This window comes from Acanthochromis polyacanthus, chromosome 4 (genome assembly GCF_021347895.1).
Source record: "Acanthochromis polyacanthus isolate Apoly-LR-REF ecotype Palm Island chromosome 4, KAUST_Apoly_ChrSc, whole genome shotgun sequence".
NCBI classification, from domain to species: Eukaryota; Metazoa; Chordata; class Actinopteri; family Pomacentridae; genus Acanthochromis; species Acanthochromis polyacanthus.
In genome coordinates this window covers 5,262,544-5,286,519 of record NC_067116.1, presented here as the reverse complement: position 1 = coordinate 5,286,519, position 23,976 = coordinate 5,262,544, and the positions used below count along the sequence as shown (strand labels likewise).

The following is a 23,976-nucleotide window of genomic DNA, read 5'->3' as shown; positions in this document are numbered from 1 at the left end:
CTTACAGGTTTGATAGAGTTCATTAGTCATGAACAATTTTGGGGGGAATTTTTTGGTTTCTGGCACTTTTGAATAATTAAACAAGCCCGTCAGAGGATTAAAACAGCAGTTTGTTTATTAAAAAAATGATGTTGTCTCTGTATTTTTTAACTCTTTGCGAAGTCTTCATATGTTGGACATTTCTGTTTTAAATTATATTTTGAGTGAAATCCTCCTTTAAGCTGCACTTTTAGTGGTCCTCCAATGCGGTAGGTGGCGCTGTGTAAAAATAAAAAAGGCTCTGAAGCTGCTGGGACTCTGGCTGCTGCTGACTCTCCAGCAGAAATAACTTTCACTTTGTCACACTGAGGACTGCGAACTTCAACCTGACAATGTTCAGGACATATTCTGTCTACGGTGAGCTCTCTCTCTGCTGTGTTCAGTCTGTGTGCCACTAACGGTTTAATCCTGTTTTACTGAAGCTTTGATTCTGCTTTCAGCCTCTCAGTCAGTCACATGTTGGGCTTTATGGAACGGTTCAAACCAGCAGCTGATTATGGAGGAATCTGGAGCCCTCAGGCTGCTTGTTTACTGCACTTTAGTCATGTTTCTGTCCAGGCAAAGCAGTTTTTACAAGTTTGAGAGACTACAGTGTAGTACAGCTGTACAGTGTTTAGCCTGGACAGAAACATGAATTAGATGCTGGTGTTTGTTCTTCAGTTCATAACCCAAAGATATTCAGTAGATTAGAAACGAAAACAGGAAATATTCACATTAAGAAGCTGAGATCACAGAATTTTGAGGTTTTTTTTTTTTTTATTAAAAAGTTACTAAAACTGATCTATTAATTATTGAAATTGTTGGAAACTTATTTATTATTTTACAAATAGTCACTTCATTGTTCAGTCAGTTTGGATCATTTCAGAACACATCTGCTTATTACATATATATAAAATTGCAGGGAAATTTTGATAAAATTCCCCCTAAATTTCAATAACATGCCCACAAAATCACAGGAAAATTCCCATATAATTGCCACAAAATTCAGAAAAAATTCCAGTCAAAATCACACAAACATGCAGGAAAATTCAGATAAAATTCCCATGAAATTCCAGGAAAAGTCCCATAAAATTTTCATAAAATTACTGGAAAATTCTAATAAAATTCCTAGAACATTCGCACAAAATTCAAGGAAAATTAATTTAAAATTCCAGGAACATTTCTGTCATGGTCCTTCCCTCCTCGGTGCTACAGCCCTGGCCAGCAGACGATCCCAGCCGTTCGGACGCGGCTGCAGAGGGAGCGCAGCTGTGTCCGATCAGTCACGGGTTCATTCCAGGTGAAATGATCAGATATTCCTTGGGGGTGTTGCTGCACCATCTTCAAATGAGTCCTAAATTTGCATGCCATTAGATAGTCACAAAGGTACTTTCTATGCAAAATTGTAGACCTGTAGCTCAAATAGTTTCTGAGTTGTAGGGGTCTGAAATTTTCAGAATTTGGGCTATAAAAATAGCAATGCAAGAGCAAAACTTAAAATTCTGTAAATACCAATCATTTCTGTATAGGGTCATAGAGGATAGAAAGGGGAAAAAAATGCTTTTAAAATTTTTAAAATACAGTAAGTAATTCCAAAGTTACATGCTTTTACATTTCCATATTTAGACACTTTCGGTGAAATCTAATATCATTAAAACAATAGAAGATGATATGGACCACTTGACCAGAGTGAATGGGCAGAATATTCAGCTGCTCTCTGCACCAACTTCCCTATTCCATATTCCCGTGTGTCCCAAGCAGCACGGCGATCAGCTGTAGATGCTCCGCTCCGCTCGCTCGCCCCCCCCCCCAAAACTACGTTATTAACTCACAACAGTCACTGTACTGTAAAGTATATGTTCTATATTTAATGCGTATGTGTACAGGTTTCGAAAAAATAATGTTACTTACGGCAAAAATGGCAATGACTTCAGCCTCCTCTGCCTCTGAATCCACATCAGGTAGAAAAAACCTGTCACCACCATGTCTTTCTGTGAAGCGAAATCTAATTCCCTGTGAGATATGACGTCTCTGACATGCGGTTGCGTGGTGCGGAACACAAAAGAAAAATAGAGCAAAAAATTGCCTGCGTCCAGACTATAAGAGGAGGCGCGGGAAGGACTTTTTCAACTTTAATGGTTCATAATTCAAAAACTACATGGATTATTGAAAAAATAAAAACATGTATGCATTACTTAGACATAGCTGCATCTAACAGTCTTTGTTGTAAATAATAGCAACCCAGTGTTTAATTACTAGAGGACGCCAAAGCACAGCCTGCCCTTTTAGGCCAGTTTTTACCGCGGAGTGGGCCCTGAATCTGGCGTTGCTAATAAAAAGCCTCGCCAGGGTTTTGTGCATCTTTAAGTGGTTATTTCTCAGCCTCTAGACATACCAGAGAGCTGTGAGTTGGTAAACAAGGCCTCTGCATGTAGCTAGTGCCCCACAAACATCCCCAGGTGTTTCCCTACACTCTGCAGGCCATGGGAGCTTGCTAGAAATGCTAAAAATTAAGAGATACCTACTCACAAGTGGGGTTTGAGACCTTAAAAGTACTAGAAATACTGCACAGAAGTGTTCTAACACCCTTGGGTTCCATTCTACCCAAACTTGTGTGATAACTTAGCAAACTGGAGCTTTCTAGGTACCTCGGTTTGGAAAATATGAGCTCCCAAAGGTGGACGAGATTTTTAATTGGCTATTTTTGGTGGCAAAAATCTCAGTGTGGGACAGGTACCAGAGACCCCAAATTTTTCTACAAGACAGTTCTTTTTTTTTTTTTTTAATATTTTATTTTCATTTTTCATTATTTTAAACAAGACCAAACAGAACAAGGCTCAGATGCATAACATACCACCAGTCCAGTACAGATAAGTGCAGAGCACAGCGAGGAGGCAGGATAAATCAATAAAGAAGTGAATGAATAAAAATAAAATGTAGGAACAGGGGCTCAGTTTAAAGTCATTGTATGTTGGCCTTTTCAAAATGTGCCAGAAATGGATTCCACAAGTTCGTAAAAGTGTTTCTTGAGCCACTGCGGATTCTTTTCATTTGTAGTAGAAATAACATGTCCGTGACCCATGGTTGGAAAGAGGGAGGAAGGGGAGACTTCCATTCTTTCAATATTAATTTTTTTGCAACAATCAGTCCAAGTTCCAGTGATTTTTGCATTGTAGCAGGAATAGTCTTTGTTGATTGTGAGCAGCCAAAGATGACCAGTCCAGGGTCTGGCTGGAGTGGAATTTTATATGCTTTGGAGTACCAGTCGAATATTTTTGACCAGAAGCCTGTTAGTGAGGGGCAGGACCAAAAAGCATGAGACAAAGTACCTTCTGACACATTACACCTGTCACACACTGGGGAAACTGAAGGATAGATTTTGTGCAATCTGGCTTTGGAATAATGCAAGCGGTGGACAACCTTAAATTGAATTAATTGATGTCTACTGTTTACAGAGCAAGAATGAATCCAGGATAAACATTTGGTCCACATGGACTCAGGCAAGTCCAAACCTAGCTCTTCCCTCCAAGCATCCCTAGTTTTCACAGTGTGGGCAATAATACAATTATCAAATAATTTTACAATTTTAGAAATGAGATGCTTGGAGTTGGGATAAATTTCATGTTCAATTGGAAGATTTTGGAATCTTGGAATTTTTGACTGAATTTAATGTCTGACCTGTAAATACCGAAAGAAATGTGAGTAAGATAAGTCGTATTTTTCTTTCAGTTGATTGAATGATGCAAATTTACCATCAATGTACAGGTCAATAATTGACACTAAGCCCTTCTGTCTCCACTCATGATAAGACTTGTCATGCCAAGGGGGTGTGAAGCACTGGTTAAAGCATAAAGGTGTTTGTACTGACGTATTTGGTAGTGCCAGAAATCTCCTTATCGTGTTTAAAATTTTGACGGACTGTCTTAATATAAAGCACAAATTCTTGCAGGACTCTGGTTTTTCAAATTTGGAAAATAACATAGCTGGTAAAGAAGAATTCTTGATAGAGTTGGCCTCCATCTTAAGCCACAGTGGGGCTGCCTGATTGTCTTGAATCCCATGCTGCCAAAACATTAATGCCCTTGCGTTGGCTGCCCAGTAATAATGTTTGAATATTGGTAGGCCTAACCCTCCCTCCGCTTTCGGCTTCTGTAAGTGCACTTTTGAAATTCTGGCGTTCCTACCATTCCAAATATAGGAAAGGATAATAGAATCCAAGTCTTTGAAAAAAGCTGATGTGAGATAGATTGGGAGATTTTGACACAAATACAAAAATCTGGGTAGAGAGATCATTTTAATTGAGTTTATGCGTCCAACCATTAATAGCGGCAGTCGTTTCCAACATTCAATATTCTGTTTTAATCCTGAAACAAATTCTGCAAAATTCAATTTGAATATAAATTTTGGATCTTTAGGTATAGTCAAACCAAGGTAGGTAAAATGATCATTAACTACTTTGAATGGAACACTTTCCAAAAAACCTGGTGAATAGCCTTTGGTAAGAGGCATAAACTCACTCTTTGACCAGTTAATGGTGTACCCTGATATTTTACCAAAAGATGTAATCAGGTGAAGAAGAGGAGGGACTGACTCTTCAGCATTACATAGATACAGTATTACATCATCAGCATATAAACTGATAATTGTTTCTATTCCTCCAACCTGAAGCCCATTTAAATGTGGGTGCGCTCTTATTGCTACAGCAAGAGGTTCCAGCGCAATAGCGAAGAGTGCTGGCGACAGTGGACAGCCCTGCTGAACTGATCGTTGTAAGAGAAACGGAGCTGACCGATCACCATTTGTCAGTACAGAGCACAACGGATTTGCATATATCAATTTCACCCAAGATATAAAAGTTCCTCCGAATCCAAATCTACGCAATGACTCAAACATATAGGGCCACTCCACTTGATCAAAAGCTTTATGTGCATCAAGAGACAGTATGGAAGCTCCTTTACGGTCACTGTGTCAGAGTAAATAGTATTGAGCAGTCGTCTAACATTGGAAAAGGAAAGTCTACCGGGAATAAACCCTGTCTGGTCAGGGTGAATGATAGATGTTAAATGCTTGTTCAATCTTGTCGCCAGAATTTTAGCTATTATCTTACGGTCAACATTTTGGAGTGCAATTGGCCTGAAGCTAGCAGGATCTGTTTCATCTTTGCCCTTTTTTAAAATAAGAGAAATGTTAGCTTCATAGAGCGTATTTGGTAACTGTTCATTTTTTTTGGAATTAAGAATCATCCTGAGTAGGAGTGGTGCAAGGATATCACAAAATTTCTTATAAAATTCTGAGCTAAAGCCATCAGGCCCGGCAGCTTTATTTGATGGAAATGACTTTATAGCAGTGATAACTTCCTGCAGGGTAAAATCAGTATCAAGGTATTTCCTAGCAATGTCGTTCAACCTGGGTAACACAAGAGTGTCAAAGAAATCATTAAAATTGGATTGTGAAACTGCATGTTTAGAGGAGTAGAGTTCGCGATAGAACTCGCTAAATCGACGGTTTATGTCAGCAGGATTGGTTATAAGAGTACCTGTTTTAGATTTAATGCTATAATTTGCTCTAGAAGCATGAACACCCCTAAGCTGTCTTGCTAACAGTTTACCAGGTTTATCTCCAAGCTCAAAATTTTTTTGCCTTAACTTCAAAAGTAAATTATTGACTTGATCACTCATAATACCACTATATTCATATTTAAGCTTCATTATCTCTTTGTAGTGATCAGGTGATTTGGAAATTTGATATATTCTTTCCAAAGCAGGAAGTGAGCTGTTAATTTCAAGTAATCGCCTCTCTTTTTCTTTTTTAAGGGCTGACGTATAAGAGATTATATCCCCACGCAAAACTACTGTTAACGTTTCCCACAAGATGGAATCAGACGCTTCACATTGTCGTTTAATTCTATAAAATTCTTCAATTTAGTGGTGATAGTTTTAATAAAACTGTCATCGTTAAGAAGATTTGGATTAAAACGCCAAGAATAAGTCTGTTTTGACAGAGAAAGATTTAATGTAATTATTAGGGGACTGTGATCTGAGATTAATATATTATGATATTTGGAATTTGTGATCTGTGAGATAAGGTGAGAGCTGATTAAAAAATAATCAATCCTACTGTAGGATTTGTGTACATGAGAATAAAATGAGTACTCTCTGCTTGTAGGATGCTGTATCCTCCAAATATCCACTAGATTTCTGGTTTTTAGAAGGTTGTTTACAAGTCGCACTGATGCAAATTCTGGTGGTGGGCGCGTAGATAGTTTGTCCAGAAAAGGATCCAGATAACAATTAAGATCTCCAGCTATTATTATGTTTGAGTCATTATCGTCTGGAAGTATGTCAAAAACCCTTTTAAAAAAACTGGGCTCATCCGTATTCGGGCCATATACATTAAGAAGAGTTAATGGGAATGAGTTTATATTACCAGTGACCATAACTTATCTACCAAGAGGGTCATACATTACAGAGGTTACCTGAAATGGGATATTCTTTTTAAATAATATTGCCACCCCACGGGCATGAGAGGTGAATGATGATTGATAAATTTGAGATATCCAATTACACTTTAACCTGTGTTGCATAGTTGCTTTGATATGGGTCTCTTGTAAAAACATTATATCTGCAGACAAAGACTTAAGGTGTTTAAACACCTTTCCTCTTTTTACAACACTACCAAGCCCTTTAACATTCCATGAAACCAAATTTAAATCCCTGCCTCCAACCTGTAAGCTTCCTTGTGTACTACTTATTCAGAAAATATAAGAAAAATAGAACAGTGTACATACGAATAATCCAATCTGGATGGTGTATTTTTACGTATTCTGATGAAATGAAACATTGCATCTGAGCCACAGAACAAGAACAAACACAAACTACCCCCAACACTGCGTCTCCTGAACCTGACGCATGACGTTCCTTTTTTATCAAAACCGGAGCTGCCGGACAAATAGTAGATCTGACACGAGTCACGGCGCCCTCCACCACAACATTATATTGACCTCAAAATATGATTAATAACACCATTGAAATAAAATGAACAAAAGCCCTCAAGGAAATTAAGTACCATCAATGTCTATAATTAATAATTGGATAATTATTAAATTGAAGCGATAATGCACAGTTTCAGGTTCAGTCCAAAGCGTGACGCTCTAAACCCGAAAATAAGGAACAATCTCACCTTGATTAGGCTATAGGAGTTATTATCAACATTGCTCAGATTTCACCTCACTCATTTGCTGAAGCGCCACGTTTCTTCTGTGACAAAGCCACTTTTGCTGCTTCTGGATCTTTAAAAGTCTCGGCGGCGCCATCATTACTCCAATGCAAAAAGAGTCGGGCGGGGTATCGTAGGTAATGCTTTATTCCCTCATCTCTCAGGGCTTTCATCACGTCACGGAAGGCACGGCGCTGGTTCATCACTTCGTTGGTATAGTCCGGGAAAATCTGAATTTTGTTTCCTTTGTACTCCATCGGCTGGAGCCAGCTCAGGCGTATAATCAGCTCCTTAACTTGAAAGTGGTGGATACGGGCCATGATGACGTGAGGCCTGCTGCCCGGTGCTGATTTAGGTTGCGGAGAACGATGTGCCCGATCAACTTTCACTGGTTGTGGGAAATGTTGCTTTCCCAGTAATTCAGGAATAAGTCTGGAAACAAAGTCAGTTGGTCTTCCTCCCTCAGACTCTTCTTTTATGCCAATAATCCTGATATTGTGTCTGCGGGAATGACCCTCCAAGTCTAGCAGTTTGGTTTGGAGCTGGCTGGCGTACTTGGCTAAATCCTCATACTTGGCTTCAAGGGCTTCCATGCGCTCGTCAAGTGGTAGTCTGTTCTTGACTCACCATTCGATTCTGCAGGTCCGTTTGTGCTGACAGTATAGACTGAAACTTGGTATCAAAGGCATCAAAGCGCTCATCCAGCTTCTCCAAAATTGACTGGGACATCTCCTTACACATTTCTTTGCATATCTTGTAGGTTTGGGTTTTATCCTCTGGAATGCCAGCGCTAGCTGTAACTCTAGTAGAGATTTCGCTGAGACGGCCATCGTTAGCATTAAGCCCGCTAGCATTAGCACTGCCGATGTATCCGTCGATGGTTTTGCTTTTGCTTGAGGCGTTTACCTTTTTTGACATCTTCGGATTTTCAACGTGGGTCGAGTGAGACGGTTAATGAGCAAAAAATCAACTCCTGAGTGGGATTATCGTGGTGTGAGGCAAATTTGTAGAGGTTGTGGTGGAGAGCACAAGCTAAACACGCCTACATCCCACGCTCGCACACTAGCGCCCCCACAAGACAGTTCTATCTGTCTTCTATCACTGTACAAAAAACCAGCAGGGTTATATTTGTAGTTACTGAGATATTCTATTAACTATTCTTTAACATATACCTAAGTTATACCTTAGTTAAAACTTAAAATAACCTATACCTAACTACTAACATTTCAAAAAGAACAAAACATACATAATACTACCATTGGAATGACTACTAATACTTGTATCCCAATTTAAAGTAGTGAAAAGCAAAAAAAAAACCATTTGGACATTACCCATGCCATTTTGAGTAAGAATATCTCAAATTCCCATAAAATTGCCATAAAATTTCATGAAAATTACTCTGAAAAGTCCACAAAATTGCAAGGAAATTGCCATAAAATTCCAGGAAAAGTCCAATAAAGTTCCAGGATAATTCCATGAAAAATTCATGAAGGTTCCAATAAAGTTCTGAAAAAAATCCCAAAAGCAGAATTTCTTTTATTTAACAAAAATGGCCAAAAAACAACCCTGGAATTAACATGTACAATATTTACCCCAGTGTCCCCAAATGAAAACATTAAAAACCTTTCAAAGAGTCTTCTTCTGTCTTAAAGTCATTCAATGAGCAGGCGGTAAATGTAATAGTTGACATGTGATGAATTATTGGATTAATCGCTGCAACATATTCAGGCTTTCTTTGCGTTCGCTGGCTCGACAAAATCTGAAGAGACAATCAGAGACATGGGTACGTTAAATATTTAGTCTGATCTGTGTTCTATCAGCTGCAGGACCAGCAGTGTTGAACACACCGGGCTGTAAATCAGGACCAGACAAAAACACACATTTATCCTTTTTCTGCATCAGTAAATGAATGCATGGCAACATACGGAGTGTGTCCTGCAGCTGCACAGCTTTGTTCAATGGGACCACTAACATGCTGCTCAGCAGGTTTGAGGGCAGCGCTTCTGACAGCAGATTTAAACCCCAGACACAGAACAGAAGCTCCTCTGGAACAGGCTAGCTGTGTAGCATCTAGGGATACAAACAATTAATCGATTAATCGATAATTGCAATTAATTGCGTTTTGCACTCATTATTCCCCGCCAGCCCACTTGACGCCAGACGTCCTTGGAGCACACGCGGGAACACAAGAGAAGCTGGCCTCTGACGACAACAACAAGACAAACGAGAAGCGGTAAGCTGGCAGGATGAAGAGGACAAGACAAAGACGCCAAATGCACAATCTGTGGAAGCATTTTAAAGTACAGCTCCTCCACAACTTCGCTAAATTATCACCTCAATACGTCACATTCAGCTGTGCTGCAAGGAGCGAGTAGCTCTCAGCCGACAATCACCGCAGCGTTGGGACGAAGAGTATGTGACTCCACGAAGGCAGAGGGCATTACCCAGCGGATATGTGACATGGTTACTACAGACATGCTGCCAATAAATGTCGTTGAAGGACAGAGGTTTACAGAGGTAATAAAGTACATCGGGCCAGGATACGATATTCCCTCTAGAACAACAATAACCACCCGCATGGAAGCAAGCTATGCGAGGAAGAAGGCAGAGTTAAAAACACAACTTACAACTGCGAATGTAGCCCTCACAAAGGACTGTTCCATTGAATGTGTTGTTCCCTGCTGTTAAGAATAAATGTTTTATTAAGGAATATGATTTGTATTTTCTCTTTCACAAGAAAGATAGCATTTTTGTAGAAAGGAACCTATTGATTCAGAGGGAAATTCAGCTTCTCAGAAAAATTGCCGCTTATCAGTTAATCGATCATCGATCGATAAGATGAAACAACTATCGATTTATGAATTACTTGATAATTTGCATCCCTAATAGCATCAGTTACTATGGTGATCTAGTGGTGCAGCATCGGTTACCGTGGCGATCCAGCTGTGTAGCATCGGTTACCGTGGCGATCCGGTAAATCAATACTCTGGCTTTAAGTTCACCATACCTGTGAACCTGTTAGTCTGTCTTTGTATTTCAGTTCTCTGTTCTCCATTTAACTCTGTACAGCTGATATCAGCAAATAGCTGTTGATTGTGTCTTCTAAGGCCTTTAGGTGTGTTTGTTTATGTCACCAGGAAGCAACAGTGACTCAGATGGTACAGCAGCAGCACCAGCTTCAAGTTCGCTGTATCGACCCATTATGCCTCCCACAATCTTGAGGAGCACACAGACTTCCTCAGTTAATCTGTTTGGAGGTGAGCTTCTGGTCTGGCATCTCCACCACCATCGGTGTGTGTGTGTGTGTGTGTGTGTGTGTGTGTGTGTGTGTTCTTGTACTTGCTACATGGTGAGTACCATTTTCTGCTTTTAACTATCAAAGTGAGGACATTTTTACAAAGTGAGGACATTTTGGCCGGTCCTCACTTTGAAACAGCCATGTTTGAGGGTGAAGACTTGTTTTTAGAGAACAGGTATGAATTGAGGTTTGGTTAGGGTTAGGGTAAGGATTAAGTTTAGGCAATCAGTTGTGATGGTTAAGGTTAGGGTAAGGCTCTAGGAAATGCATTACGCCTATGGATGTCCTCACTAAGATAGAAGTACAAACATGTGTGTGTGTGTGTGTGTGTGTGTTGAAATGGGTGAATGAAAAATGACAATGTAAAGCTCTTTCTAGAACCTTAGGTTTGTGTGTCACACGCAACTCAGTCACATTTATACTCCAGAGAATGCTAGGTTTGAGAAAATCCGGTCTGCATTTTTGATCCTACACTAAATGTATCTCTAAGGTCCTACATGTGTCTCACAGCCAAACTGTGACAGTTGGCATCCCTGTGTTCGTCAGGTACAGTTACTGTGGCCACACTTTCCATGCTTCATGACGCAGTTTGATGATGTCATCATTTACGGGCGGTAAATGCAGGCGAAATCCAGGAATTTTATCGGTTTTCTTTATTGACAAAAATACCCATGATGATATTGACCGATATTACATTTTTATGCCAATATCAATGGGCCGAAATTATCGGACATTCCTAGTAGCAATCACAGATGTTGATTATGAAGATAGTTTGTATCGCTCACAGATAGTACCATCAGTCATTGATAATAGTATCAATGACAGATATTGGGTGTAAATCACAGATAATGATATCAATCACAAATAGTAGCATCAATCATTGATAATGGTATCAATGACATATTAAATATCAATCACAGATAATGGGTATCAGTTCAAAATACCAGTGAACCTGTTAGTCTTTTTTTTCAGTTCTCTGTTCTCCATTTAACTCTGTACAGCTGATATCAGCAAACAGCTGTTGATTGTGTCTTCTAAAGCCTTTAGGTGTGTTTGTTTATGTCACCAGGAGGCAACAGTGACTCAGATGGTACAGCAGCAGCACCAGCTTCAAGTTCGCTGTATCGACCCATTATGCCTCCCACAATCTTGAGGAGCACACAGAATCCCTACTCGTTTGGAGGTGAGCTTCTTGCCCAGTGTGTGTATCAGACACGATAATGGACATTAATCGGTATTAAACATTGATAATGGGTATCAATCACTGATAATGGATACCAATCACATTTAATGGTATCAATCACATATTTTGATTATGAAGATAGTTTGTATCACTCACAGATAATATCAATCAGATAGTAGCATCAGTCATTGATAATAGAATCAGTGGCATATATTAGGTATCAGTCACTGATAATGGGTATCAGTTCAACATAGCGGTGAACCTGTTGGTCTGTCTTTGTATTTCAGTTCTCTGTTCTCCACTTAACTCTGTACAGCTGATATCAGCAAACAGCTGTTGATTGTGTCTTCTAAAGCCTTTAGGTGTGTTTGTTTATGTCACCAGGAGGCAACAGTGACTCAAATGATGTGTTAGTAGCACCAGCTTCAGGTTTGCTGTATCGACCTGTTCAGCATCGCAGAATCCTGAGGAACACACAAACCTCCCATGTTTTCCTGTTAGGAGGTGAGCTTCTTCTCTGGCATCTCCACCACCCTCGTTGTGTGTGTGTTGAAATGAGTGAATAAAAAAAAAAATGACATTGCGAAGCTCTTTCTGGAACCTGAGGTTAACAGGTTTGTTATTCTGTTGTTCAGAAGAGTGTTAGAACTGTGAAAACAGCTTTCCACTGATGAAACCCCAAATGACAAATGTCTTATTTTGTCCAAAACCATGAGATGTTTCATTTACTATCATAGAGGATTGTAGAAACTATTGAATAGTTGACAATGAGTTATTTGATGAATCTTTGCTGCTCTATTATGATGAAAGTTGGACACAGTCAGGCTTAGTTTGAGGTAGCTGGTTCAACAAAACCGAAAACCACAATGAGAGACAAAAATCAACAGTCAGAGAATATGAGATTAAAGACAACTTCAGTCCATCCATCCATCCATCCATTTTCTTCCGCTTATCCGGGGCCGGGTCGTGGAGGCAGCAGGAGAAGCAGGTCGTTCCAGACGTCCCTCTCCCCAGCGACGCGTTCCACCTCTTCCTCCTCCCAGACGGATGTGCTCGGAAAACTTCCAATGGAAGTCTCCCTGGAGGCATCCGAATCAGATGGCCAAAACGATGCGAATGTGCAGCGGCTCTACTCCGAGCTCCCTTCAGATCTCTGAGCTCCTCACTCTATCTCTAAGGCTGAGTCCAGCCACCCTACGGAGAAGGCTCATTTTGGCCGCTTGTATCAGCGATCTTGTTCTTTTGGTCACTACCCAAAGCTCATGACCATAGGTGAGGGTTGGAACGTAGATGGATGGTAAATTGAGAGCTTCTCCTTGAGGGTCAGCTCCCTCTTCACCACGACGGTTCGGTACAACGCCCGCATTACTGCTGACGCCGCACCAATCCACCTGCCCATCTCTCACTCCATTTTCCCATCACTCGTGAACAAGATCCCGAGATACTTGAACACATTCGCTTGGGGAAGCTACTCCCCCCAACCCAGAGGGAGCAATCCACGGATTTCCGGCAGAGAACCATGGCCTCGGACTTGGAGGTGCTGATCCACATCCCCGCCGCTTCACACTCGGGTGCAAACTGCTCCAGGGCGTGCTGGAGGTCACGGTCTGAGGACGCCAACAAAACCACATCATCCGCAAAAAGCAGGGATGCAATCCTGAGGCCCTCAAACCGGACACCCTCCCCACCATGACTGCACCTTGAAATCCTGTCCATGAAGACCACAGACAGAATTGGAGACAAGGGGCAGCCTTGGTGGAGTCCAACACCCACTGGAAACGTGTCTGATTTAGTGCTGAGTATGCAGACACAGCTCTCACTTTGGTCGTACAGGGACTGAACAGCTCGTAGCAACGAGCCCGGTGCCCCATACTCCCGTAGTACCCCCCCACAGTGCCCCTCGGGGGACACGGTCATAGGCCTTCTCCAGATCCACAAAACACATGTAGACTGGCAGGTCATGCTCCCACGACCCTCTCAGCAGCACCGCAAGAGTCAAGAGCTGGTCCGCTGTTCTACGACCGGGACGGAATCCACATTGCTCCTCCTGAATCCGAGGTTCGACAATCGGTCAGAGCCTCCCTTCCAGCACCCTTAACTTGAATCTATTAGAAATAATGTGTCAATAACAGATAATGGATGACAGTCACTGATAGTAGTATCAATCAAAGACCATGGGTATCAATCACATATGGATAATAGTATCAATGACTGATATTAAGTATCAATCACTGATAATGGATATCAGTTCAACATACCTGTGAACCTGTTAGTCTGTCTTTTTATTTCAGTTCTCTGTTTTCCATTTAACTCTGTACAACTGATATCAGCAAACAACTGTTGATTGTGTCTTCTAAAGCCTCTAGGTGTGTTTGTTTTTGTCACCAGGAGGCAGCAGTGACTTAGATGGTATCTTCCATCACACACACTGTTGGTGTGTTTGTGTTTGAATGAGAAACTCATTGTCTGGCTTTGCATAGATTATGGCTGAGGGTAGCAGGTACTATAGAAGTGTCTGCACTTAAATAGCAGAAATTTTACTTTCTTCTAAATGTCCTCAGGTGTTACCAGTGGAAACAGAAATGGTGACTAATGTTCGTTTTTAACGTTTTGAAGGTAAATGGTACTTTTTCCTTTACTTTTTCCTGCTTCTAAACAGAAGCGATGCCACGAGCCATTGAGGAGCTGAGGATTGTGCTGGTGGGGAAGACTGGATCGGGGAAGAGCGCCTCAGGAAACACCATTCTTGGCTCTAACTCCTTTAAAATAGTGATGAGCCCCAAGTCCATTACTGACGAGTGCTCCAAGGCCAGAGCGACGGTTGACGGACAAGACGTGGTGGTTATCGACACCCCGGGTCTGTTTGACACCAGCCAACAGGTGAACTCCACATGTAAACACATCAGCCAGTGCATCTATTACGCTTCTCCAGGACCCCACGTCTTCCTGATCGTCATCGGACTGGGCAGGTTCACAGAGGAAGAGATGAAGACAGTGCAGCTGATTCAGGAGCTGTTTGGCCAGGCTGCAGACAGATACAGCATGGTTCTGTTCACTCGAGGCGACGACCTCAAAGGAACCACTATCGAGGAGTTCATCGGGAGCTCCCCTGAACTCCAGGATCTGGTGAACAGATGCCACGGCCAGTACCACGTCTTTAATAATAACCTGAAGACTGGCCCTCAGGTCAGCGAGCTGCTTCAGAAGATCAGAAATATAGTGAGGAACAACAGAGGAAGCCACTACACCAGCAAGATGTTCCAGGAAGCAGAAAGGGCAATTGAAGAGGAGAAACAGCGCATCCTGAAAGAGAAGGAGGCAGAAATGCACAAGGAAAAGGAGCAACTGAGGAGTGAAATGCAAGCAGTATACGAAGAACAGCTGAGAGAGCTGAAGGAATATCACGAGTCTGAAAGGATGGAGGACAGAAGAGTCCGATACCAAGAAAACCAGGCAATGCAGGCCAGGTTGAATAACCTGACATGGGAGCGTGACAGATTTATCAATGCAAAGGTGGAGATGGAAACGGAGATGCACAGGGAGAGGCAAAATATGGAGCTGGTGGTGGCGAGGGAGCGTCAGGACAGGGAACAGATGCAGGAGGAGATGCAGAATATGTTTTATTCCTTAAGCATGCAGAACAATCAGAACATGATGGCGATGCAGCAGCAGCAGCAACAGGAGATACAAAGGCAGCTGTGGCTTAGAGATGATGCAGTGAGGAGGGAAAGAGCTCAATGGGAAGCAGATAAAGCTCAGTTAAAGGCACAGTATGAAAGAGAGCTGGAAGCCAAGGAGAAAGCTTTGGAGAAAAAGTATGAAAGAAATGCCAGATTAGAAGTTGAAAATGGAAGTCGAGCAATGGGTACCGTCCTCAATGTAGTCACAGAATTTTGTAGAAATCCACTGATGACCATTTTTAAGTCCATATTCAGCTAGCTTATAGCACAGGCGTAGATTTCAGGAGCAATGCCGGGACAGTAGTTAGAAGACATGCATTAGTCTCATTGCCAATATTCTGAAAAATGTTCACTTATTGTGTCTGAATTTTATTTCTGTCACCCACTCATGTTACTTTTGTTTTGTTTTTAATGCACTTTATGTCAATGCACTAAAAAATGTGTTTTAAGCAACATTAATCTGTAACGCTTAATAAATTCCAAACACAGAAATGTGATGTCTATAAACTGTATTCATCTGTCACCCAATCATGTAAAGTTATTTTTTCTTGATGCAATTTATTTAATGTAGTTAAAAAAAATCATGAGCAGCATTAGTCTGTAACAATAAATGACAAAAACAGATTTGTGTGTTTGTAATTATTAAGCTTCTGAAAAGACTGCAGTGACCACGAAGAGACAGAAAACATGCGCGAGAATCACCACCAACATGACAAAAGAACTTCTACCAATAGACTGGTTCCATTTCCCAGAAAAGGGCTGACTTTAAAAGCGTAAGGCACGTCTCTTCAGCAATGTTCCAGTGACTGATCCTGAAGGACTTGTGTATGCAGAATCCACTTTTTGGACATGAATTTTTGTGTTGTTTGTGAGTGAAATATTCAAACTGGCTGCTGTGCGAACAATAAGGCTTTATTACAAAGATAATGATCCAAGACCCACCCGCTAATTCAGCAATTTTGAGTAAAATTATTGACATCCAAACAAAAACACATATTTCAAGAAAATAATTTGACTTGTTCATTCTTTGCATTTTTCAGGCTTTTTTGAAAATGCTGCAAAATTTCAACAGTGGGTCTTGGCGAAAAAAATATTACTCCTTTATTTTTAACAAAGTCCACAGATGATTAGGCATTGATGATTCAATAATATTAAAATATTATCTTGAAATAAATTTTATTGATATGAAATACAATGTTTTTAATACCTAGCTTGCTTGGACATGAGTCACTGTTCTTACTGTGATATTGTCCATGAACACTCGGTGCACCGGCTGGACAAACCCAACTCTGATTTAGGGCCTCTGGTTATGCCCTCTGCTGCAGATATCAGTAGATTCATTCCCATAATGAACAAGATGGATGAGATGCTCCACCCTGTTGGAATTCCCTTTTGGAGGTCCAACCAACCGGTGGTGAAAAGGGCTGATGTAAATCTGAGTTTGAACCCAGCAAGATAGCTGGTGATCATGTCTTGAATCACTACTGGGATGTAATAGTGGTCAAGTCCTTCTTGGATAAGGTCATGTGAGATTGACCCATAAGCATTGAAGGTATGTCCAAACTTCTGACTGGTAGTGTACCTGTAAATAAACTGTTAATCCTTTACAAAACAACAGAGTTAAGCTTTAACCTTAACCCCATAACCCATATATATAAACACAGTACAGACCCTGTATATTGCCATAGGGGGCTCAATTGATGAATTTACTCATGACTTATGATGGGGCCGTGTGTAAATAAGTAGCACTCATTAATGCCTCCAAATTACATGTATTACACTTTTTTAAAAATAATAATTTGAGCTGTGTCAGTAAACATCTTTAAATAAATGTAGCAATTTCACAACCGTGGGTCTCAGTGGGCTCATCGCTTACAATGAATTTTCAACAATTCTTGTATGACCGCACCAATTTCCCACCAGAGCTCCCTTGGATCTTTTCTTATTACTGCTGTTGCATTGATAAATATTTTTTAAAGCTAACTTTACAATTTTAGACTACTACACAGGCAAAAATTTATGATATATGTCGTAATACCGTTGGGCACTAAAGTTGCATTTGATCTTTCTGCCATGTTTTACGTCCGTTGCCAAGGGCAACAAAATTTAGCTGGGTATATTCATGAAATCAGTTAAGCACACTACAAGTGTCCAAAAAATGCAATATGCCATGAGCTGAAGAGAAATGCTGTGGGATGTGTACTTCAAGCAAATGGAATCAGTTTATAAGAGACACAAGAAGGAGATGCAGAGTGAGCAAAAATGACACAGAATAAGAAAAAAAATATGTTTTCTGAAAAAAATGACCAGGCATTAGGAAAGAAAAATGTGGCAAAAGTGAACTCTGCTGAAATACATTAAAAATAAATGTTACATCATGCAAGTAAATTAATGTGACTTTAGGGAAAAACCCTCCAGTGTACGACGTAAGACGTTTAGCTGAGGGTGAAATTACACCTTCCAGGTCTGAAAATGTAAAATTCTCAAAAACAAGGCAACATTTTTAACTGAACTTAGTGAAGAACAAATAACTAAACTCTGAACAAACATAGTTTCTGAATGTGGTCTGACTGAGCCACCTTTCCCCTCAGGTCCACCTGAGAGGAGGTGAAAGGTGGGACAGGAAGCTCCACCTGCACCGAGGAGCACCAGAATACTTTCACTTTGTCCACACCGAGGATTGAAACCTGTCACTTCAACCTGACGATGGCCAGCAAACATCCTGTCCACGGTGAGTTCTGTCACTTTAACTCTGAACACTTTTCTTGAAGTGTTTGTTTCTGCTTTCAGCCTCTCCGTCAGTCAGATGTTGTGTTTTATGCAGCGCTTCACTCTCTGACCTCCATTTAAAGCCGCTGATAGCAGCCAACAGCTGTTTATGGTGTCTTCTAATGTCTTTACAAGTCTTTGTTTATTGCTTTTTATTTAGTGCATTAAACTGATAAATCTGTCATGTTTCCTTGTGGAGGACAGAAGGTGTTTATTTACAACATGTGAAATCGGTAGATTAAATACTCTGAACACAGAGCCAAACAGTAAACTAAGCAAACCAGGGGAGTGAGCTAGAGGTGAGAAAACAATCAAACTACACTAAAAGTTAACTTGGACTAACTGAACACAACAAAACAAGAACAGAAAACTTCCAGTAGAGCTACTAGGAATAACACAAACACTTCTGCTGTGTGGCAGTGAACGGTCCAAGGTGCAGAGATGAGGGTTAGACAGGAAACCAGTGAGGGAGTGGAAAAGCTGATGATCTGGCAGAGAGTGAAGTCTGAGGCAGAGTTTTATTATCCGAGTGATAACTGGTGAGGAAACCTGTGCTCAGGAGCTGCTGACTGCTGCTGATTAGGAAACAGCTCACAGAGATTAGGACAGAGGGAAAGGAGAGAATGCTGGGACAAGGATCCTGACAAATCCCATTTTCTAAATACCTGTAAACTGTCACAGCGTGGGTCTGCGACAAAATACAGCTGACCAGAGTTCAAATAAAATAATAAGAAAAACACTCAGAGAGCACAGTACTCTGACAAGACTGTTTAGTCATTGGATCGTTCCAGACGGATCCTCAACGGTGGATTTGTAGTAGGATTGCAATTATGTGATCTCGTGCTCACTTGTTGTCATGGTTACAGTGACGCCGTGCCGCAATCTCACAATGATACAGAAATCTTTAACAAATCCATGGATCCAGACTATAAGCTGCATCACTGCCAGAATCTAATCACTTGGTCCTTGCGTCATTTCTGACCTTCACTGGAAATTTCATCCAAATCCATTAGTCTGTTTTTGAGTAATGTTGCTAACAGACAGACAGACAGACAGACGCTGATTGTCACATAACTCCGCTGCGTTCCTTGGTGGAGTAACAATTTATTTCCAAGAAATAACAAATCTATACATGAAGTAAACCAGATCTAATGCAAGTGATTGTACAGGCAGACTGCTCTACAGGGAGACAGCTATAGGCTGGAAGGTGAATAATGTTGTAGTTTCTCTGATGTCCTTAATGTGCAGGTGGAGAAGAAACGTCCATTGACACTGACTTTCTCAATAAGTTTTTACTATAAGAAAGAACAGCATTGGTACAGACATGTTAAGTTGCCTGGAAGGACTTGGCCGATGATGATCCTTCTAGAACAATGGGCTAGTGGTCAGTTTTATACCCTTCTGGTAAGGATATAAGCTCAACATCTGACAACTTTGGTAAAAAAAAAAACAAAAACAGGATGCACCCCTAAGTCAACATAGCATAGGGTTTCTCTTCTGGGATAACAGAAGGCACTCACTGATATAGGTTCATGTATAGGAACCTAACATCACGTATGGCTTTCCTTCAATGACAGGCCCTGCTTCACTTTGCAATCTCCCAGGCACAGACACCTCTTTAACATAAACATTCCCAGAACCAAAAGCAGAAAAACACACATCTCATGTCAAAGACTATCTGTTCATGTAAAGAAAGAGGAAACATATGTTTTCCCACAAATAGCTGGTCAGATACTACAATAACTCCACACAAACAACTCGACAGGAGGTCAGACAAATCCAGATCCATAAAACACATGTGGACTGGCCTATCAAACTCCCATGCTCCCCTCAGCAGCTCCGCAAGAGTAAAGAGCTGATCCTTCTGGATCTGAGGTTCGACAATCGATTGGAGTCTCCCTTCCAGCTCCCTAAAGTAAAGTTTCCTGTGAAGGCTGAGAAGTGTGATACCCCAGTAGTTAGAACACACTCTCTTTTTGATATTGGGGACCACCACTCTGGCCCACCACTCCACAGGCACCGATGCCCTCACTACATTGAAGAGGCATGTCAGCCCAAACAGTCCAACAATGTCCAGAGCCTTCAGCATCTCAGGACGGATCTCGTCCACACCTGGCACCTTCCCACCGAGGAGCTCCTTAACTCATTGGCTGCCAGCTGTTTTCAGAGCAAAGAGCCCCCTACTGCCAGAGTTTTTAAGAATTTTGACAGATTTTTCAAGATCTACAGAATATCAAGTTTTAAGACTACATAAACATTGAAACTATCGAAAGAAAGGGTAGATTCTCTTCTTTCATCAGGAAAAAAGTTTGTTTCTAGCATTTTCGGTTCTAAAGTTATCGGCAGCAGAACATAGGGTCGTTTCAGCAAAAACACCTGTTTTTGACCAAAAAACAAAGATAACGAGCTTTTTTTGCAGAGAGGCACATCAATCACTTTGATGCCAATATTTTTTGGTTTAGTGACATCCCACACAACTGAACAGTTGTTTACTTATATGAAAGAACAAAAACAACTCGGAAAAAGCATTTTGAGGTCAACTTTTTAACCTTTTGTTAGCTAAATCATTTATTTACAAACAAACAACACAAGTCAACATTTTGGTTCAGAACAATACATCTTACAAAATATAAACAATCTATTTTTAGGTGTGTGTCTGGGTGTGTCTGTGTGTGTGTGTGTGCTCGCTCTAAACTCATCTGACTCGGCTTCGTCAGATGAGCTCAAGAGAGCGGTGGTGGCGAAACAGAAAACTAGCGCGGCTTTGATCGCCAGCAGCTGTTGGCAACGGCACTTTTTGCTGTCGCTCCACCATGGTCACTGTCTTTGTCATTCTTTTGGCCCACCGCAACACTCTCACGTTCCAAAACTCCAGGATTTTCACCGACAAGCTCCGACAGACTATCCTGCAGCCCCCCCCGGTCAAAAAACATGATTGACGTCTATAGACGTCATTGGCAGCGAATGAGTTAACTACCTCGCCGACCTCTGCCACGGATATAGACAAAGATTCCCCTGAGTCTTCAGGCTCTGCCTCCTCCATGGAGGATGTGTTGAGTGGCTTCAGGAGTTCCTCAAAGTGCTCTTTCCACCAATCAACAATGTCCTCATTATGGGTCAGCAGTTCTCCAACCTGACTGTACACAGCCTGAGTAAAACCCTGCCTCCCCTTCCTGAGGCATTGAATGATTTGCCAGAACTTCTTGAGGCCAACCAAAAGTCCTTCTCCATAGCCTCTCTGAACTCCTCCCACACACACGTTTTTGCTTTCACAACTGTCGCAGCTGCAGCTGTTTTGGCCGACCAGTACCTGTCAGCTGCTTCAGGTGACCCCTGAGCCAGCCAAGCCAGGAAAGCCTCCTTCTTCACTCTGATGGCTTCCCTCACCGCTGGTGTCCACCAGCAGGGTTTGGGGCTGTTGCTGCAAGAGGCACCAGCAACCTTCTAGCCAAAACTCCCAATAACTGCTTCTGCAATGGAGGCTTTGAACATGGACCACTCAGACTCCATGCCTCCAACCTCCCCTGGGATGCAGGAGAAACTTTCCACTGATGGAAATATGAACTAGTTTCTCTCTTCATTCCTACAAGTAAAAACATCAGTTTCAGTTGTCTTGTTTAACCCTCAGAGCTCCAACATTTTGATGGTAAATGATGCTGATTCTTTTTCCTGCTTCCCAACAGAAGCGATGCCAAGAGCCACTGAGGAGCTGAGGATTGTGCTGGTGGGGAAGACTGGATCTGGGAAGAGCGCCTCAGGAAACACCATTCTTGGCTCTAATGCCTTCAAATCAGTGATGAGCCCCAAGTCCATTACTGACGAGTGCTCCAAGGCCAGAGCGACGGTGGACGGACAAGACGTGGTGGTTATCGACACCCCAGGTCTGTTTGACACCAGCCAACAGGTGAACTCCACATGTAAACACATCAGCCAGTGCATCTATTACGCTTCTCCAGGACCCCACGTCTTCCTGATTGTCACCAGACTGCGCAGGTTCACAGAGGAAGAGCTGAAGACAGTGCAGCTGATTCATGAGCTGTTTGGTCAGGCTGCAGACAGATACAGCATGGTCCTGTTCACTCGAGGCGACGACCTCAAAGGAACCACTATCGAGGAGTTCATCGGGAGCTCCCCAGACCTGCAGGATCTGGTGAACAGATGCCACGGCCAGTACCACGTCTTTAATAATAACCTGAAGACTGGCCCTCAGGTCAGCGAGCTGCTTCAGAAGATCAGAAATATAGTGAGGAACAACAGAGGAAGCCACTACACCAGCAAGATGTTCCAGGAAGCAGAAAGGGCAATTGAAGAGGAGAAACAGCGCATCCTGAAAGAGAAGGAGGCAGAAATGCACAAGGAAAAGGAGCAACTGAGGAGTGAAATGCAAGCAGTATACGAAGAACAGCTGAGAGAGCTGAAGGAATATCACGAGTCTGAAAGGATGGAGGACAGGAAGGTCAGAGAACAGGAAAATCAGGCAATGCAGGCCAGGTTGACTGAACTGACAAGGGAGGGTGAGAGGTTTATAAATGAGAAGGTGAAGATGGAGATGGAGATGCACAGGGAGAAACAAAATACGGAGCTGGTGGCGGCGAGGGAGCGTCAGGACAGGGAGAAGATGCAGGAGCAGATGCAGAATATGTTTATGGCGTTAAACATGCAGAACAAGCAGAACATAATGGAGATGCAGAATCAACAGCAGCAGCAGCAATGGGAGATAGAAAAGCAGAGAATGGAGCTGCAGCATAGAGATGATGTAGTGAGAGTGGAGAGGGAGCTCGACAGAGCTCGGTTTGAAGCAGAAAATGCAAAAATATCACAGGCCAAGTCTGAAAGTGAGCTGAAAGCCAAAGAGAAAGCTTTGGAGGAGACACGTAGAAGAGAGGCCAGAGAAAAAGCTGAAATACTGGCAAATACTCAACGGAGGCTGGAAACCACGGAGCTGGCTTTGCAGGAGATGCGCATCAGAGAGGGCAATAAAAGCAGTTGCAGGCTTATGTAAGGCCTTTTTTTCCTCATTCAGAACCTACAGACGTAGATTTCAGGTCTGATACAGGGAACAATAGTTAGAGCAAATGCATTTGTCTCCATCCATTATCTAAAAAATGGTCATAATGTTCACTTTGTTGATTCTTAGTTTTACATTTTGTTTTAGCAGATGTTTTTATCCACAGCGACGTTCATCTGAGAGTAGATCAAAGGTAGGGTGGCGGGAAGCACTAAGGACTGAGGGTAATCACTGGACAACCTGGGGAAAGTCAGGGGTGCTAATCACTGAGCTGTTCAGCTGCTGCTAATTTTGTTTCTGTCTGTCATTGTCTGAAGTTTGTTCATGCAGTTTATTTAAATGTAGTAAAGGTTAAACCATAATCAACATTAATGTCACAGAATTTATTAACATATCAATCTGCTAAACTAATATTGATCCTGTTGAACAAACACAGAAATGTGATGTCTCTAAATTGTATTCATCTGTCACCCAATCATGTTAAGCGTTATTTTTTGTTCATGAAATTTATTTCAACTAGTAAAAAAAATAAATCATGAGCAGCGTTAGTCTGTAACACTTAATAAATGACAAAAAAACGATTTGTGTGTTTCTGTTAGTAATTTTTAAGCCTCTGAAAAGACTGCAGTGACCTAAAGAGATGCAAAACAACCACAAAATGACCACAAAGATCCACACAACATGCACGAGATGCAAAATGATCATCAAGAGATGTGAAACAATGACTGACATATAAAACACCCAATAAGAGACACAAAATAACCAGAAAGAGATGACCACAAGACACATAAAAACATCTACAAAG

General features: G+C 41.6%; 1 protein-coding gene across 5 annotated transcripts; it reads left to right on the top strand.

Annotated features, from left to right (window-relative positions):
* Positions 1-271: 271 nt before the first annotated feature.
* LOC127533755 (GTPase IMAP family member 9-like) lies at positions 272-23,752 on the top strand. Of its 5 annotated transcripts, XM_051947637.1 has the most exons (6): positions 272-396; positions 9,379-9,466; positions 10,371-10,490; positions 11,601-11,714; positions 12,099-12,218; positions 21,847-23,752. In XM_051947637.1, the coding sequence occupies exons 3-6, from the start codon at positions 10,436-10,438 to the stop codon at positions 23,163-23,165; spliced, it is 1,608 nt and encodes a 535-aa protein (XP_051803597.1). In that variant the 5' UTR covers positions 272-396; positions 9,379-9,466; positions 10,371-10,435; the 3' UTR covers positions 23,166-23,752. The 5 variants fall into 5 exon arrangements, with proteins under 5 accessions (XP_051803597.1, XP_051803595.1, XP_051803596.1 ...); XM_051947635.1 differs by lacking the exon at positions 9,379-9,466 and having other exon boundaries at positions 273-396; XM_051947636.1 differs by lacking the exons at positions 9,379-9,466; positions 21,847-23,752 and adding an exon at positions 14,374-16,018 and having other exon boundaries at positions 273-396.
* The last annotated feature ends 224 nt before the right edge of the window (positions 23,753-23,976 follow it).